The 19,615-nt window shown below is 40.8% G+C and overlaps 2 protein-coding genes across 2 annotated transcripts in view; one reads left to right on the top strand and one right to left on the bottom strand.

Annotated features, from left to right (window-relative positions):
• The window catches only part of NGLY1 (N-glycanase 1), a 40,908-nt gene extending 38,182 nt beyond the window's left edge, over window positions 1-2,726 (bottom strand). Inside the window, exon 1 of the mRNA XM_073003421.2 lies at window positions 2,381-2,726. Within this exon, the coding sequence (XP_072859522.2) occupies window positions 2,381-2,508 (128 nt within the window). The 5' untranslated portion in view covers window positions 2,509-2,726. The remainder of the gene's footprint in view (window positions 1-2,380) is intronic.
• On the top strand, window positions 1,138-11,408 carry OXSM (3-oxoacyl-ACP synthase, mitochondrial). The gene is made up of 3 exons (XM_020807760.3): window positions 1,138-2,401; window positions 6,563-7,560; window positions 9,487-11,408. Exons 2-3 carry the CDS (start codon window positions 6,575-6,577, stop codon window positions 9,887-9,889), a joined length of 1,389 nt encoding a protein of 462 aa, XP_020663419.3. The 5' UTR covers window positions 1,138-2,401; window positions 6,563-6,574; the 3' UTR covers window positions 9,890-11,408.
• The last annotated feature ends 8,207 nt before the right edge of the window (window positions 11,409-19,615 follow it).

The following is a 19,615-nucleotide window of genomic DNA, read 5'->3' on the forward strand; positions in this document are numbered from 1 at the left end:
TCGACTTACAGACGGCTCGAATTACAGACTTTTCGAGTTATAGACTTCTCTGGCTGCAAAATTTAGGTTCGACTTGCAGCCAGAGAATCAGACCAGGAAAAAAATAGAACAAAAACGGAACAAAAACGGCTGGTTAAGGATTAATCAGTTTTCAATGCATTGTAGGTCAATGGAGCTTCGACTTACAGACTTTTCGACCTGCAGCCACCGTTGCAATACGGATTAATTCCGTAAGTAGAGGGTCCACTGTATTAGGGTTTTTTATGTTGAGCTTCAGACCATTTTTGGCACTCTCCTCTTTCACCCTCATTAAGAGGTTCTTTAACTTCTCCTCACTTTCTGCCATCAGAGTGGTATCCTGCATATCTGAGGTTGTTGATATTTTTTCCAATAATCTTAATTACGGCTTGGCATTCATCCAGTCCAGCCTTCCGCATGATGTATCCTGCATATAAGTTAAATAAGCTGGGGGACAATATACAGCCTTGTCGTACTCCTTTCCCAATTTTGAACCAATCAGTTGTTCCACATCCAATTCTAACTCTTGCTTCCTGTCCCACATATAGGTTTCTCAGGAGATAGATAAGGTGGTCAAGCACTCCCATTTCTTTAAGGACTTGCCATAGTTTGTTGTGGTCGACACAGTCAAATGCTTTTACGTAGTCAATGAAGCAGAAGTAGATGTTTTTCTGGAATTCTCTGGCTTTCTCCATAATCCAGCGCATGTAAGCAATTTGGTCTCTACAGTGGACCCTCAATTTATGGAATTAATCCGTATTGCAATGGTGGCTGCAGGTCAAAAAGTCTGTAGGTCGAGGCTCCATTGACCTACAGTGCATTGAAAACCGATTAATCTGTAACCAACTGTTTTTGTTCCATTTTGGTTTTTTTCCGGTCTGCAGGTCGATTCTCCGGCTGCAAGTCGAACCTAAATTTTGCGGCCAGACTCGAAAAGTCTGTAAGTGGAGCCGTCTGTAAGTCGAGGGTCCACTGTATCATGGACACTGGCCCCATCACCTCATGGCAAATAGAAGGGGAAGATATGGAAGCAGTGACAGATTTTACTTTCTCGGGCTCCATTATCACTGCAGATGGTGACAGCAGCCATGAAATTAAAAGACGTCTGCTTCTTGGGAGGAAAGCAATGACAAACCTCGACAGCATCTTAAAAAGCAGAGACATCACCTTGCCAACAAAGGTCCGCACAGTCAAAGCTATGGTTTTTCCTGTAGTGATGTATGGAGGTGTGAGCTGGACTATCAAGGCTGACAGCTGAAGAACTGATGCTTTTGAGTTGTGGGGCTGGAGGAGACTCTTGAGAGTCCCCTGGACTGCAAAGAGAGTAAACCTAAAGGAAATAAACCCTGAGCACTCACTGGAAGGACAGATCCTGAAGCTGAAGTTCCAATACTTTGGCCATCTCATGAGAAGAGAAGACTCCTTGGAAAAGACCTTGATGTTGGGAAAGTGTGAAGGCAAGAGGAGAAGGGGACGACAGAAGACGAGATGGCTGGACGGTGCCATCAAAGCTACCAACATGAATTTGACCCAACTCCGGGAGGCAGTTGAAAACAGGAGGGCTTGGCATGCTCTGGTCCGTGGTCACAAAGTCAGATACAACTTAATGACTAAACAACAACAAAGCATAGGTGTGCAATCTCTTAAATACATGGCACTACAACTCTAACCCAATCAGGAGATATCAGCCTCTGGCCTAAAAGATCGAAGGCAATACTGTCACTTGGTAAGGAAGAAGGTGGAAGTCCACGGATGCTCAGAGGGTCTCATCTTCATCATCACTCCGACCACTGCCATTTGCAGCACATGGCGGTGATCAGAACTGTCAATCCTGGTGAGCAGATCTCATCTCAAATTAAAGTCTGCTGGGCATGCTGTAGATGGAATGACCTTACAAAAGGGCAACGATAAAAACAAAAACACGTGTCCCTCGCAACCTATTGAGCAGCTGCAGAACAGCTTCTTACAGGGCTGACACGGGAAAAAAAATGAGTACAACGATTAAACTCACAGCAGCGGTATATGCAGTGCAAGAAACTTGCGATACACCATACTACAGAAATGTGGTCTGCTGTTTAAGGAACTGGCTTAAGGGGGAAGATCTGATTGCATCTGTCCAACCACACGACAGGCAGCGCCCTTATTCCGCGGTGCCCTCGACAACCGAAGGTAACGAAATCTAGCCATTCCAAAACGCAGCACCTGCCCGCCCGCGGCACCGCAAATAACTCTCGCCGCTGTGAACAGTAAGCTTTTATCTGCCAAAGGCGAACCAAGTCCCAACTGCCTCAGCGCCGAGACAGACGCAAAACGGCTCCACCCCTCCCTACCGTTGTTTTCTGGGCCCGTCCGTCTCTCTCACCTGATAATATTATCCGCATAGGTAAGCAGCAAGCGGGAGGCCTCTAAAAATGTTTCCCGGGAATTCTGGCAGAGCTCGCTGACTGCTCGAGAGTGCGCCGGGGCGGACTGACCCACCGCAGCCGCCATCCTTCTGCGGTGGCGTTTACCCACCGGGTTGTCCTTGCTTGCCAGGAAGCAAGAAACTTCTACTTCACCGGGCGCCCGCCCGCACTCAATTCTGGGTAAAGCTGACTCAGCCACGGGCTCCGAGAGGCCCAGCGGGAGGAATTCCCCCGCCCTCTCGGAAAATTCTCTGGTGGCTGAGAAAAGGATGGCGCCGCGTACTCGTCATAGGGAGGGCAGATATTTTTCTTTGCGGAGATGGAGCATGCGCCGTTGTGAAAAACGGGCTCGCTTGTCTTAATATTTATTTATTTTATTTATTATCCGCAGTGGTTGTATTTACCAGATAGGCGGGGTACAAATAGAATGAATAAATAAATAAATAAATAAATAAATAAATAAATAAATAAATAAATAAATAAATAGGCTTCCTAGACCTTGAGCATTCGAGTCCCCCTTGGAGCGACAGCTTATTCCATCTATTCCCCCTCTGTTCGGGTTTTTTTTTTTTTTTTTTTTTTGAGACCCACAGCAAAATAGTGAATCAAAATGCCCCCCTGAGACCCAGGAGATCTAAGTTCAAATGCCCGCTTGGCCATAGGATGGTGGTGGTGGTAATTTGGGTAAAACCACTCTTAAAATATGTCACATACTTCAGAAATCCTTACTAGGAGAGTCATGGGTAGGAATTGACCTGAAGATAGAGAACACAATTATTCTTTTCAGCTTGGCGATGACTGGCCGCTCTGGAAACAACTCTTTGAGGATGAGGGGAGGGGGGGAAGAACCCATATATTGCTTAGTGTTCATTTATCTTTTTTCTTAACACACACAAAAAATGAGAGTAATTCCTTACAGTAAAATTGTTTTAAAAATGGTTCCCATTGTGGCAGGTATCAAGTACATCTCACCACAAAACTGTAGCAGTCATAATTGTTACATGGCTGTCAAGTTGCCTATGACTTCTGGCAACCCTATGAATGAGCAGTCTCCAAAATCCCGTTTTAAACTGCCCTGCTAAGTAAGCTCTTGTAAACTCAGCCCTGTGTCTTCCTTTAGCAAGCCAATCCATCCCCTATTTACTTTTTCTCTTTTCCTGATACTTTCCATCTTTCCCAGCATTATTGTAATTTGCAGAGTAGGACAGCCTCAATTTCAACTTGATTTGCTCTAGGATCCACTTGGTCAGCTTTCTGGCAGTCCAGGGTATCTGCAAAGCTATCCTCTAGCACCATATTCCTATTCCTATTCTTCCTTGTCAGCTTTCTTTCCTGTCCATCTTTCACACCCACACACGGTGACTGGAGATACAAGAGCGTGGATGACCATGGGCCTCAGTGACACATCCTTACACTTGATGATCTTTTCTAATTCCTTCATTGCCGATTTCTTGGCTGCAGTCTCCATTTGGATTGATGATTGACCCAAGGTATACAAAACCTCTAACTACAGTATTTCAATTTCTTCATCATCGTCATTAAAGTTGTCTGATTCTTCTGTAGTTATAATTTTTTTTGCCTTCTTAATGCTCAGCTGCAGTCCTGCTTTGGCACTTGCTCCTTTCACTTTCACTGAAAAAGCATTTCAAAGTTTTTGCTGCTTTCTGCCAGTGAGATAGTGTCATCTGCATATCTTAAATTATTGATGTTTCTTCTGCCAATTTTCACTCCTTCATCTGAATCTAGTCTGGCTTTTTGTATGATACGTTCTTTGTACAGATTGAACAGATAAGGCGATAAAATGCACCTTTCTCTTGCATCTTTGCCTATAGGAAACCATTCTGCCTATCCATATTCTGTCCTAACGGTAGCTTCTTGTCCACAGTACAAGTTACTCATCAGAACAATCAAATGCTCAGGCACACCCATTTCTTTTAGAACAACCCATAGTTTCTCATGATCCATACAGTCAAAGGCTTTATTTAATCTATAAAGCATAGATTACTCTTCTGAACCAGACGGTTATACATGTGGACATCACCAGATTTTGTGGAGCTGTGTCAAATAAATACCTAATGCAGACAAAAAATCCATGCACCAAAGAAGGCCATAAAATTGAGGCCAAAATATTTTGGACATTTTAAATTGAAATAGAGGGAAATGTATTTATTTTTTTACATCATAAGTTTTTCCTTCAGAATTGGACTATGATTCTTTTAATCTTTTTCAGCTTTACTCTAATGTTGAATTAGCAGTGCAAGCTGTTCCTGGTCTTGTTTTGACTAAGAGAATAAAGCTTCATCATATCCTCCTTCCAGTTATGTAGTCTATTTGATTTCTGTATTGACCATCTGGTAATGTCCATGTACACAGCCATCTGTTTGGTTGCTTAAAACATGAGTCTTTTTTACGAAGGAAGATGGGATAAAAATAAATATATTTGCCATAAACAGATTGTTGGCTTTGCAGAACTCATTCAGTCATTCTGCTGCTTCATTTCTGTCTCCTAGACCAAATTTTCCAACAGCAATTGATTCTGCTTTGTTCCCTATCTTTGTGTTCCAGTCACCTATGATTATAAGCATGTCATTTTTTGGTGTGTGAACAATTTCCTCCTGAGTGCTTCCATAAAAACTTTCTATTTCATCTTCTTCAGCATTGGTAGTTGAAACATAGACTTGAATGATGGTTATATGGATAGATTTACTAAAAAGTCTGATTGATATTATTTGGTCTTATCTTGCACTCTGGCCTTCTATTGCCTGTGTCAGAACCTGATAAAGATAAACCTCCCAGGCAAAGAGAACAGATTCTGTGATTCATCATAGCTGACATTATCCCAGTAAAGGATTAATCCCAGAATGAAACCGGGTAATCAGTAACAAGCATTTGCAAATTCAACTGGGTATATGTCTTTATTCTTTCAATAATTCCAGACAATTTTAACACTTGTCAATTCTGTACAATAATGTTTTTCATATAGAACCTAAAGTCTTCTAGAAACAGAAGATTCTTGGTTCCATATGAAAAATATCTGTGCTACATCTTGCCTCAGTATTTAGAGGCACTCCATTTTAGTAAACTAAAGTGAGCTGAAATGGGATATTTTCAGTCAGACAACTACAAAGTGCTATACTGTGGAAATGACAAACCCAAAATACTTTGTTGTCTGAAAAGATTTCATTCCATCCCATTTTAGTTCACTGACATCAAGCACTGCAGTGTTCATGTTCCATTGCTTTACAGTTTCCAATTTACCTTGATTTATTCTTTTCATGCTGTATATTTCAATTACATGTGTTGTGCAACATCAGACTTTCCTTTAACTTCTGTGCAGGTCAGCCACTAGACATCCTTTCTACTTTAATCCAGTTGTGTCATTAGTGACAGCATTATTCGTAATTATCTTTTGTTCTTCCCCAGTAACTGATTGAGTGCTTTCTGATGTGGGAGTCTCATCTTCCAGCACTATATCTTGTTTCATTTTGGAGTCTCATCATAGAGTTTTCACAGTAAGGAAAGTTCAGCAGGGGTTTACCATTGTCACCTTCTGCTTGTTATTAACCAAAGTTAGCTTATCACTGTCATTGCCTTCACCACCAGCGTCACCTTCAAGAACCACTGCTGCTCAGTAGCTGCCTTGAAGAGGTTGGATGCATCCTAGTCTGGTATCTCAACTGTAACCATTTCACCTTGAATAACCCTGCCAGGAGCCCAGGTTCTTAATGCAATCTGGCTTCTTGGTGGCATTGTTCTCAGCTTCACTGGCATGATGACTTCTGGTTAGCCAGGGAGGAATCGTTTCACATTCAAGTCCCATGAACACCTTAAAAGTGAATTCTAGCATTTTTAAACCTCATATTTGAACCCTGTCTTAATAGGGCATCTCAGATATATGTTACAGATAATGATCCCACATAGAACAGGGATTCTGTCACAATGCAATTTAAATCGATCCAAGACAAGCCAAGCACAGCCCATTTTGTACAGTACAGAAAGAACCTTTTAACATAAATTCTACACAGGCTAATGTTTTGTGTGCATTTTATCTAGGTGTCTTAGGCATCAATTTGTTCTTGTAAAATTAGATTATAACAGGTGCATAGGTGGAAGTTTAATAATAATGCTCTGTTTTTCAGATTACTGCATTCATGCTTTTCCATTGCTCCAGAGATGTGTTAAGGATGGCATGCCTCCATCACCACAGTTCCCAAATGCATCACTGTTTGAGGATCATTAAAAAATGTATGAGCACTAGTGCAGTTCCATGCAATCGAAGAAGGGTAGTTGTCACAGGTATCGGTTTAGTGTCCCCTCTTGGCGTTGGAGCCCAGTGGGTGTGGAATAGCCTTCTTCAAGGAAATTGTGGGGTTGTTGCTCTTGAAGAGGAGGAATATTTGTCTATTCCTTGTAAAGTGGCTGCTTGTGTGCCAAAGGGAGCTGGGGAAGGCCAGTTCCATGAAGACACGTATGTGTCAAAATCGGAAAGCAAGGCTATGTCTTTTGCCACCGTCATGGCCATAGCTGCTGCTGACCTCACCTTAAGAGACGCTGGCTGGTATCCACAATCTGATCTGGATTGTTTAAGGACTGGTGTGGCAATAGGAATGGGAATGGTTCCCTTGGAAGAAATTTCTGATGCTGCCTTCATGTTCAAAACGAAGGGTTACAAGAAAGTCAGCCCGTTCTTTGTTCCGAAGATCTTGATCAATATGGCAGCAGGCCACATTAGTATCAAGTACCAACTAAAAGGACCCAACCATGCTGTATCGACTGCTTGTACCACAGGAGCGCATGCTGTTGGAGACGCCTTTCGCTTTATAGCATATGGTGATGCTGACGTAATGCTGGCTGGAGGAACAGAGGCTTGCATTAGCCCATTATCTCTAGCTGGGTTTGCTAGAGCTCGGGCTTTGTGTACTAGCTTCAACTCAAGCCCCAAACTGGCTTGCCGGCCATTCCATTCTTTGAGAGAAGGATTTGTCATGGGAGAAGGTGCTGCAGTTTTGCTTTTAGAAGAATATGAGCATGCCGTACAGAGAGGAGCAAAACTATATGCGGAAATTTTAGGCTACGGACTCTCAGGAGATGCTAGCCACATTACAGCCCCTAATCCAGATGGAGATGGTGCCTTCAGGTAAAAAAAATCAATGAACATGTAAATAATTATGTAGTATAGTGATAACATATATTTAATGTTATGATAATTCCCTAATTTAGCATGCTTGTTATGGAATTTGGCTGTCTCCACATTCTTGTCTTGTCTATCAAGCACCTTACTTCTGGGGAGTAAGCAAATATTTAATTTTACTGCTACTTGCTTTTCTTAAACAGAACTTAGTTTTTTTAATTTTAAGTATTTAAGATCTCTAATTTTAGCTATGTATTGTTACATAAACTGCCATCAGATCTTAACTTTTACAAGGAAAGATGTGGCATAAATCATTATGATAAGTGTAATCATAATAACTGCAAGAATGATCATGGTGATGTTAATAAAAATAACAGCAATGAGGTTGTTGTGATTAATATATAAGGACACAATCCTAAGTAATCAAAGCCACTGAGGCCAGCTGAGCCCACACTAAGCCAAGTGAAGCTGTGTTGAACTCAATCCCCTTCCATTCTAGGGATGTTGGAAAAGATTTAGCCTGATCTTGGCTTAGCTTTGTGTTGACCATAGTTGCTGTGTCCCTGAATTGGAGGAAGTCTGGATTGGCAGCATTTAACTTCTCCCTCAGCCTACCTCTTCAGCTGGCAGCTCTTCGCCAGCACAGTAGTTGTGAGGGTACTGCCAGTCATAAAGGCAATGGTGGCATCCAACAGGCTGTAATGCAAGTGTGCATGAGGCGTCTGCCTATTCCAAACACACTGTAGTCTCCACATCTTTGAATTAGTCTTGTGTTGTACAATCTGCATCTGAATCCGGAAACCAGTTTACTCCATATCTTATGACATGCCACTGTTTGGAGCAATGTAAGGTCTATTGTCACTGCTGCACCTTCAAGTGCGCCCACCTCCAGAGATTAGGAGGAGGATGACAGAGGTGAAGGCTGCTTTGTTCATGGTGCCCTGGTTGTAGAATATATCCTGGCACCAGTACCTTTATAACAGAGGCAGCAGATTGAGACCTTTTATTCAACAAAGTGTTGAAATCAATGAAAGCTATTTATTTTTGTTCCTCCCTTTGGTTCTAGATTGTTTTTCATTCAATAGGATGCAATTCTGACTAGTTAGTCTCTCCAGCTAAATTAAAGGCCAGCTGAACTGAAACCAGCTGAAGATATGTTAAATTCAAATCCCGTCAACCAAGAGATGTTGGAAATGAAACATTAATTATCTTCATGTTGATAATCATCACAATGGCCTAGCTGATTTACCATTTGTCTTGGATGCAAAAATTCCAGCTTAAATGATCACCTAGTTTTCTGAGATAATTATGGGCAAATCATTATCTCTCATTGTTTTAGAGACTTATTGAAGAATAAAAACAGAATCAGTGAGATTAGAATTAAAGAGCAGTTTAAATCTGAAATGTTACAGAAATGATTAATAATACAAATGGAAAAAGTTAAACAAGTCTTTCTTACCCTTTTTAGTGATGATGTTCATTTATCTGTATGAAAAGGATCATGTTTACCTGTAGTTATTAGATAAGCTTGGCTAGTTTCAAAAAGACATGGCTCCTCTGGAGAGAGGTAGTGTGTGTTTAAATATCTCTTCAGTTTGAAGACTGCAAGTAACATAGCAGAACATTTGAGATAATTAATGTCTTCAGCTCATTAGGACTGAATTTTCCACCTTAACATCAGCTTAGCAATAGATTCTTTCAAAGATTCAATTAACATGACTAACATGCAAGACAAATGCATTTATCCCTGTTTTAAAGATGTAACCCAAGGAGTTGGTTCTAATTAATTTGCATCTTGTGAACCTGTATTCAGTATATAGAATGTATGTATGATTCTCATGTTCTGGCTGTATTGTCTTTCATTCACAAAGGAGAGACCTAAGTAGGCTTTGTAAGGAAAGATAACTTTAGTTTCTTTCTTTTCTTCCTTAGATGTATGGCTGCAGCAATAAAAGATGCTGGAATTTCTTCAGAAGATATAACATACATCAATGCTCATGCCACCTCCACTCCTCTAGGAGATGCTGCAGAAAATCAAGCGATAAAAGGATTATTTAAAGACCATGCCTATTCTCTTGCTGTTTCCTCAACCAAAGGAGCAACAGGTCATCTGTTGGGAGCTGCAGGAGCTCTTGAGGCAGCTTTTACTGTTTTGGCTTGTTTCCATGGAATTTTACCACCTACTCTCAATCTGGATCAGACTGAGCCACCATTTGATCTCAACTATGTTCCACTTACACCCCAAGAATGGAGAAGTGAAAAACGGCGTATTGCTCTCACTAATTCTTTTGGCTTTGGTGGGACAAATGCGACATTGTGCTTTGCTAATATTTAGTATTACAATCAATGTATGGAAAAACATATAAGCCCACTATGCCTAGATTCTCCCATGCATTCCTCTTTGTGGTCCTGATTTGCGCAACTGATATGTTTGTGCTGTTTGCTTTTAGATTTGCTCAACATGTTGAATTCCCATGTTGGGTCCCCTTCTTCCACTAGATCAATATATTAGTCAACAAACCTGTTGTCCAAATGAAATTTTAGAGTCTGAGTCACAAAATTAAGCTGTAACAGAAGTCCCATTCAGATATTACAGCTTGAAGGCGAGAGGACTCTGACCATGGCAGGGATGAGGGCACACATAAATCTCACACCCAGTGTCCCCGCCCCCCACCTTTTGTCAGCCATACCTTTGTGGATGAAAGCCTTGAGGAGGTGTATATAAGCATATTGAACAAGCACATCTCCAACCCCTCACACTCTTGTGCATGGTTGATATGGGGCAGGGGACTTAACATGAATCTCTATGTCCCCAACACCACTAGAGCCCTCTCCACTTTCAAGCTGAAATGCCTAAATAAGGCTCATGTGATGTAAATAATGGTCTATAACAGAGTGACATAAATTTTTATATACTGGAAAGATGCCCACCCTACATTGGGCAACTATGCTCCTGAATTTATTTCATCTGCATAGTTGAGATGCGAATGGCAATGTCGCTGCTCTTTGAACATGTCTCGCCAACAAAACCATCACAGGGAGGAGCAAGGTGGAAGAAAATAATTCAACTTCAGGTTATATTAACTCCAGCTTTGTACTTCACTCTATGTTACAGTAGAGTGGTTGAACCAGTGCATGTTTACTTCTTGTTCGCTTGTCGCATGCTTAGACAATATGAGCTGCTGGCATTTGTATAGCATCACTTGTTAAAACTCTGTGGCTCTGGTTGTTAAGTAATATTAAGTAGTATTACTTGAGTTGTTGAAAGAGCACAACTCTCCTTTTCTTCCAAAGTGGCCTCCTAGCAAGTGCGGCCATTTGTGGTCTCTGCTATTCTCCCTTTCTTTTCCTATTTATCAGAGGAAGAGGGACAAACTGCCCATCGTTCTTCGCCTGTGGCTTCTCTTACCTTTTCTTGCCTGCTCTCCAGCTTGTTGCACTACTGCAAAATCTCTTAAGGATTTTTTCTAATCGAGTGAAGACTCATGTGCTATCAAAAATCTTGGATCAGGGTGGGCAACTGTGGCTCTCCAAATGTTGGTAGATTGTCACTCCCATGATCCTAGCTAGAGCTGATGGAGATGGCAGTCCAACAACCTCTGAAGATCACAGTGCCCCTCCACCCTGATATAAGACTCTTGACTAATTCCTGCAACAAACAAGGTCCTTTTAACCACTGAGATCAGAACTTTAAAATGCTTCCATTTCTAAAGTGCAAATTTTTGGAACTCTGTACAGTCCATATAATAAATCCAACAGATGATTAAATACGGCAGGACAAAGTGTACTCACCTCTTTAATTTTTCACTGTAATTGTAAAAAAATAATAAATCCTCAACAAATTTGACCATGAATGACTCAATGGGATGGAAAATTAATTACTTCTGTTGTTTTTGAGTTAGCATGTCTAATGTGAAAATGATTACCTAAAAGCTGTGTTATTCACAACATCAAAGAAGTACATGTAGGTCATCTGCTTTTCCCGAAAGCAGATAATTTTTACATGGTCTATTGTTGTTTGTTTATGCCCTACTCAAAAGTATTGGCTGTTAACACATTATTAAGTCTTTATTTGTGTCTTAGATATTGGTGGCAGCCTACCCAAATCCTTGATATATGCTTTCAAGTAATGCCTTTTTGACTAAGCAGGAGGTCTTATGTACTGGGCTTATATATTGTTCTTGGAATCAAAGCCCTAAAATGTCTTTTCAATTAAGCTAAAATTGAGGTGGGTAACTTGTTGCTATCCTATGGACTACAATTCCAATTGACCCTAGCCAACAATAACAGGAGATGCACTCTGCCAGCATCTGAAGAATCAGAAGTGACCCACACCTGAGTTAAATACATGAAAGTAAATTCTAACTGCACAACCCAACTGTTCTTCCTGTACAGCAAAGTGAGTGAGCATAAGTGACTCATGACTAAAGCAAAGAGGGGTGGCCCCTGAAATTTGGGAGGCATGACACTACTGAGTATGCTTAGTCTGCAAGCCATCCTTGTGAATGACCATGTTTTCGTTAAAGATGTTGTCATAAGAACATAAGAAGAGCCCTGGTGGATCAGGCCATTGGCCCACCTAGTCCAGCTTCCTGATCTCACAGTGGCCCCACTGCCTCTGGGAGCACACAAGTCAACTAGATACCTGTCTCCTGATACCCCTCCCTGCATCTGGCATTTTGAAGTACCTTCCTTTTTAAGCCTGGAGATAATACATCCCCATCATGGCTTGTAATCTGTGATGGACTTTTCCTCCAGAAATCTGTCCAATTCCCTTTTAAAAGCATGTGAAAGAGGAGAGTGTAAGAGTGAGCCATCCGTGGTTATAGAGGTGGTAGAAGGAGGAGAGGAGAATGAAAATGCAGAAAAGATGGTTACTAAAGAAATGACAGTTATGAAGGAGGCTCAGGAAACTGAATTAGAGGGAAAGGCGGGAAAAGTGGAGATCTGTCTGATGGAGGAGGACGCAAAGGGAAGGAGGGCAGAGCAAGAGGTGACAGTGTGGGAGGAGGATATAAGTGAGGATGGGGTACGTTGGTTCAGTTGAGTTTTGGAGGAGCATGAGAGAAGGAGAGAGGAGGCAAGAAAGAGGGAAGTTGAATATGTTAAGACACAAGGACTACTGAGAGATTTCCCCAGCCTAAAGGTGGGAGGACTGTTGCCTGAGCCGAACCTGAAGCGAGGAACACCGGCACAATTCCCGACCCAGGAGTGGACCGTGATTGTGGCACCGTGTGAGTTAGAGCTGCAGAGAGAGACAGAGATAGTCCATAACTGTTTCTATGACAAGCTGGGTGAGATGGGCTGGGTGAGGCACTCATGTTGTGGGACGATTTGTGCCCTAAGGAGTACTCTTCCCTGAAGACCGATGTACCAGGAATAGCATGGGTGAACCCCCCACTGAGTCCTTGGAAATACGGGGAAAGTGTTGGTTCTTCTAGTTATGGCCTGTTGCCAGAATTGAGAGTTTTCGAACCTATGAATAATGTGCTGGAGGAGAGTAAAGATAATAAAAGTGACAGTTTGAAAGTTATAAAAACGTATCCAGTTTTATTTCCCGCCGAAAACAAGGAGTTGCCCAAAGAGAGTACTGAACCCAATCACAAGGCATCTAGGCCAGATGCCATTATTTAGTTTAATCAGTTGGTGTCACCGGACTTGGCTATATTTGGTACTGTCACTGTTGTTTAGTAATAGAGGTGTACAGATTTGTGTTTTTTGATTACAGCTCCCAGAATTCCCCAGACAGCATTGCCAGTTTTTAGTCCAAATATACTTGTTTATTTTGTAATATATCCAGTGAAGCCAAATGGTAAAATGTCTCTCAGAGATAACAGAAAAATGTTTCCTAGATATAACAATAACCTTGTTCATCTTCCAGAATTGCTTAAATGATATATTTCAAAAGTTATAGGTTTTTAGAAATATATTATTTATAATAGGGCATGATGCCTACATTTCCATTTTTCAAAAAAGTTGTGAAGGGACTATGGCTTTCAAAAGCCACAAGAAGCATAGCAGCAAAGTTTTAAATGAGTTTGTTTTCAGTGCTGGAAGTGATTACCTATGGGATTCGTCGTCGTTTAGTCGTGTCCGACTCTTTGTGACCCCATGGACCAGAGCACGCCAGGCCCTCCTGTCTTCCACTGCCTCCTGGAATTGTGTCAAATTCATGTTGGTTGCTTCGCAGACACTGTCCAGCCATCTCATCCTTGGTCGTCCCCTTCTCCTCTTGCCGTCGCACTTTCCTAACATCAAGGTTTTTTCCAAGGAGTCTTCTATGGGATTACCTACAAAGATAATTTTATCCAGACTTGTCATATTCTATATGAGTTGCTGAACCTGTACAACTGAAGAACAAGCATTTTCCTCTCATTGCCTGAATATCGAATGGCAATACTGAGAGAACGAGAAGGAAAAATTCAGTACAGTTAAAGAAGGATTTAGGTTGTTCAACAGCTGTGGCAGCTTAGAGCAAGGTAGTATGAGAAGAATGACAACAAGGAATCCAAAATAAAAAATGAAAAAGCAATAGCTGATGATGGAGAAATGAAATCACATGTTGATTAGAAGAATGAACTAGACTGATATCACAGTTTCAAACAATAGGAAAGAAGGTGCCAGGTCAGTGCACAATATTATGTAAGACCCTTGTCTCCCAGAGAAACGGTGATGTAGATTGTTAGACCAGGGCGAGGGGGACCCAAGTTCAAATCCTCATTCAGCCATGAAGTTCAATGGACATTCCTATGTCTCTCAACCTAACCTACCTCTCAATTTTTTTTGTGAGGCTAGAATGGAAGAGATGTGCTTCTTTCAAATAGTGGGTGAAAAGTGGATAAAAATGCAACCATAACAGTTGTGAAAATCATAGCTGTTGGGCATCTTAGGCTTAATCTTGGCTCCTACTTAAAAGTGGTTGCCTAAAGTTCAGTTTGTGACTTAGAGATGCAAATATTGCTCTTGAGGAGAAAACAAGAGAAACACTCCTCTTGTCTTTGCACTGAAATTTCTCTGCCTGAGATCTTTTTTCTGAGAAATCTAGCTGAATTTCTTGGAAGTTTCATAATAATTTGTCTGAGGAGAATGCCAAGCTGTGAGGGATTTTTACTATTCATGTACAGAATAGCATCTTTTATTGTACAGATTCACCTGAAATATGTAGGAAATGCCAAGCTGCACAACGATTGTTATATACACTTTCCTGCATAGAATTGTCTCTCCTGTGTGGAATTTATCAAGAAGGAAATAATGATGCACAGAATTTGGCAGTAAAGATGAGTGAAAAACAGATAAAAGGGAAAACAAAATAGAGTCTCATTTTTATAGGAAGATGAGATACCTAACTGACACAGGAGGGTGTGTCTTTGTAGCATGTCATAATGACAAGACATGGATAGTTACCGAGAATTAGATATTTCATGAGTAGTTGCCACATCTATAATGTAAATTTAGCAGAGTTTTTGAAAATGTATTAACTAGGATGGAAAACAAATCGGCCAATTTCACAGCTTCACAATTGGGTATGTTTCAATTTGAGTCATGTGCTGACTTTTTCTTTGCTGATGTAAACAGAGTTCTTATTTTTAATCTCATTTTGGATATAATTCTTAAAATAATATGGTGAAATACACTGCTTATTTCAACACAAACCTTTGGAAATAAGGGTGGTCCTAACTGTGCCCTCCAGCTCTCAGAAGGAATCTTCCTATGAGCAGAAGGTCCAACGTTATCCTCTGGATCCAAATTATACTCTTATGTATTTTATACCTTGCCTTTGTTTATTCTGAAAATCTCAGTAAATGTCTATCAAAAGCTATGAAATTGCTCTACCATCTTCCCTTCAGCTATACTGTATCAATTTAGGCATGCACATGATGCCCCAAATTGATTGCCCATCACAGGTAGCAATGGAAGTATTGCTTCCTGTTTTTCTTCCCTGACTGCATGCGTTTATATTTCAAAGGTTCTGCTTCAATATTTACACATTTAATTATTAATTAACCCCCAGAATTTAGCCACTGCCTTTCAATAAAACATTCAAGATGTTTTGGAGTCAACATAGAAACAATCTACAATAATCTCATTTACTTTAATGCCCATGTACCCCCACTCTGAAGATGCAAAAAGGCCAGTGAGATTACAAAAAGTATTCCCAAATAAAAGTGCAAATAGTTAAGTTTTTAAAAAACGAATAAGGAATAACATGTGCTCTGAGGAAAAGCATCCTAATTGAATTCTGAAAATAACATAGCTGATGCTGGGAACTTATATGAAAGCTGTTACATAATTCAAACCAAGCGTATAATAGTTTCTGGCAAGCAAGGCAGGAGACATCATCCTGACTTTTCTAACAACAGCAATTAATTGTATCTTAGAAGAAGACCATTTTCTACTAGCAATCAGTGAACGGGGAACAAATTGATGTGCCAGGATCTGTTGCCTAGCATCTCAGTACTGCTTCAGTGGGAAGCAAAATAATTTAACCATGATGGCTAATATGCAGGTACCAAGATCCAGTGAGCATATGGAGAAAACCATTCCATTCAACCTCTTATTGTCCTCCCTGCCCTGCTGATTCTCACAGAGGAGTGTTCCCCAAACTGCAGGAGCAGGATTTTAAAAAAAGAAGAACTAAAGCGGACAGGATTCTGGAAAAACTCAATGACATAGATAGAGGAACTTAGAAGAATTAATTTTTTAAAATCACATGGCTCCCAAAATTCCTGCGGCTATCCTGGTTGGGGATTCTGGGAGCCATCTTTCAAAAAAGTGCTTTTCTGGGCGCTAAGAGGTTCATGCGTGGCCTTTTAGACCTAGCTAGGAAAACAGAAGCACCAAAAGACATGTTAAGTCAAATGCTTATAGAATATTATGAAGAGAGAATGAAGGAAAAGTCATGGAGAAAATGATTGTTTAATGCACATTTTATGAGTGCGTAAGAGCTCTTTAAAAGGAATTGGATCATTCTGGAATTCATTACTGCTAGAGCTTCTGTTACATTTAGTATATTAAAAAAATTGGATTTCAAAATGCCAGGATATGAGTAAGGAAAAGCTCTTGCTGATAGGGCCTGCCAGATGTGGATCTCCAGCTGTTACTAAATTTCAGTTCCCACACATCCCTGACAACATGGCCAGGGATTTCAGGGGCTGAATCCCGATGAAATCTGGGAACCCCAGTTTGGTAGCCAGTGTTTTATCAGATGTTAATAATAAATAATAATCATGCACCGTCAATTCTATTCTGACTTACCGGTGACTCTTTATTAGGGTTTTCCAGCTAGAGACTACACAGAAGTGGTTCAGCATTTCCATCTGAGGACATCCTGGGACTCTGTGACTTGCCCAGGTTCACTTAGGCGGGCTCTCCTTTGCAGGAGGCAAATGGAAAATCAAACTTCCAACCTCTGGCTCCAAAGCCAGATACCTTAACCACAGAGCTATGCATCCAGCTATCAGATATTATTGCTTACTATTAGGAGTTTCAACTATGTATGTGTGTATTATTTTTAATGTCATTTTTTTTTTAAAAAAAGTGCATTTCTAGGAAGAGGTTTCCTCTCCTTTTACAGATATTTTGCAGCTATCCTATGTTCTGCAATTGGACAGGGGTGTTTTTCGTGGGAGTTTGTAATAAAAAAACTAGAAGTAGTTGTGAGGAAACATAGAAAACTAAGGAGTTAATGATCATATCATTTACATTTTCTTTTAAATGTTCATTGGAGTGGAGTGATAAATAAATAAATAAATAAATAAATAAATAAATAAATAAATAAATAAATAAATAAATAAATAAATGAATGAATGAATGAATGAATGAATGCCTGGTCTGGAAGTATCCTATTGTCCAATTGTAAGATTTTCAGCAGTTTTATAATCATCAGTTTTGAAATGCAAGTTCTTGTAGTCATTTTGGCAGTCTCCATAGATATGCCACAAAGAAAATAAAACTACAGGCCCAGTTTTGCTGATCCATATGAACTCATCTGTTCTAATTGTTTTTGTTTCTGCCAGGAGCAGATATTTTTCAAGATAATGGCTGAAAATCTGTTGCATAACTTGCACCTGCAGATTATGTCATGCAGGGGTGATTTTTGGTAGCAAAAAGATCTCCAATTCCATCCTGCAGCTTTTCCAACTCCCATACAATCCCTTTCATCTTGTGGGAACCGCGAGGCAGGAGGAGGAAGTCTTGAACTCCCCAAAAGATCCCAAATAATAATGTCATCTACAGTGGCAATGTTCAGAAATAAAAGACAATCCTTCTGTCCCATGATTCCCATGGCTCTTACATGAGGAAAGAGATTACAAAGTAGTTTGGTCAAAGTAGGAAGTTTTTAATTACTGTACAGTGGCGCCTCGACTTACGAACGTCCCGACATGCGAGCACTTCAAGTTGCGACCAGCTCTGGCCTCAAAATTTTACTTTGACTACTCCAGTCCTCTAACGGTGAAACGTTAGGAAGAACAACCTTCAGAACACAGCCTAAGAGCCCAAAAAACCCACAACAACCATTCAGTTCCCTATTTGGTCAGTTTTTGCACTTGGAGTGAAGGCAGCACCATCTTGTCCTTTGCCTCAGGCAGCAAAATATACTGGCCTTGCTGTTTGTTTTCTTGACATGGTTTTACTTGTGATGTTAGTCTGTTTGTATTTGCTGTGTTTGATCTGAACATTGTCAGCCATATTGAGTGCTTTTCCTTAAGGGGAAGAAGGGGTTATCAATTGGAGAAAATAAGGATTACTGTACAGTGGTGCCTCCACTTACGACCATAATCCGTTCCAGAAGATGGACGTAACTCAAAATGGTCATAAGTCGAAGCACCTTTTCCCATAGGAATGCATTGAAATGCAATTAATCCATTCCGGCCAAAGAAAAAAATCACCAAAAAAATCACTGCAAGACTCATTGGAAATGCGATTAATCCCTTCCGGCCGAAGGGGGGAGAAGCAATCAAGCATGCAAGACCCATTGGAAATGCACAGAAAACGAATGGAGCAGATAGGAAATGCACAGAGAACAAAGGGGGCCGGTTGGAAATGTAAAGAAAACAAAGGAAAAAGCAATGGAAGCATGCAGGATCCATCGGAAATGGGGAAAAACCCCAAAAAGCAACCAGACCCCCCCAAGACCCATTGGAAATGGAGGGAACACAAAAAAACAAAAAAAAAACCCCAAGACCCATTGGAAATGGGGAACCCCCCAAAAGCAACCAAACCCCCAAGACCCATCAGAAATGGGGGGGAACAAAAACAAACAAAACCCCCAAGACCCATCGGAAATGGGAAAATACACTCCAAAAAGCAAAAAAAAAATAATAATCCCCCAGACCCATTGGAAATGGGGGGGACCTAAAAACAAACAAACCCCCAAGACCTATCACAGCACAGAAACATAACCCCCCCAGCTCAAAACCACACTACAAAAATACCCAGAACAGTTTTTAAAAGCAGAAAACAGCACCTTACCTTACCAGGCAGCCTGAAGCCTCCCTGCAAACACACGCACACGCTGTCAGAAGCAGAAGGAGGCACTCCCAAGCCTCCAACGACGACGCACACTCTCTAACTGCTAGGGCGAAAGAGCTACAAAGAAGCAGCCTTGTCGCCACCTTGGATGTCGCCACCTACAATTAGAAATTTGAATTTCCCACCTTTTTCCCCTGCCTTTTTCTGTTTATAAGTGGAAGCTCTGGTCGCAAGTAGAAGCAAAATTTTGCAGCCGGAGCTGGTCGTAACTTGAAATGGTCATAAGTAGGGACGTTTGTAAGTCAAGGCACCACTGTAGTTGAATGAATTTATAAAGAAGAAAACAATAATAATTCATTTTCTAACTTAACTGGATAAGCCTTTTCCCCTTGATGCTTCCCCAACAGTAGTTTTAGATTACACCATGTGGAAACAGGGTGCAAATTGCATCCCCTCTTCCTGCCCAGTACAAAAATAGGCTTTCAAAAGAAATATTTTGCAGCTTAAACTACTTACAGAAGAAGTTTCCCATATAGCCAACCATGTAAACTCCTCAGAGGATAGATCCTCAAGCATAGTTCTCCACAAT

The sequence above is a fragment of the Pogona vitticeps genome, chromosome 6 (assembly GCF_051106095.1).
Source record: "Pogona vitticeps strain Pit_001003342236 chromosome 6, PviZW2.1, whole genome shotgun sequence".
NCBI lineage: Eukaryota > Metazoa > Chordata > Lepidosauria > Squamata > Agamidae > Pogona > Pogona vitticeps.

Bases quoted from the DNA above. Each gene is read 5' to 3' on its own strand.
- OXSM (XM_020807760.3), top strand. From the start codon at position 6,575: ATGCTTTTCCATTGCTCCAGAGATGTGTTAAGGATGGCATGCCTCCAT. The intron at 7,561-9,486 runs GTAAAAAAAATC...TTTCTTCCTTAG, and splicing joins GATGGAGATGGTGCCTTCAG to ATGTATGGCTGCAGCAATAA.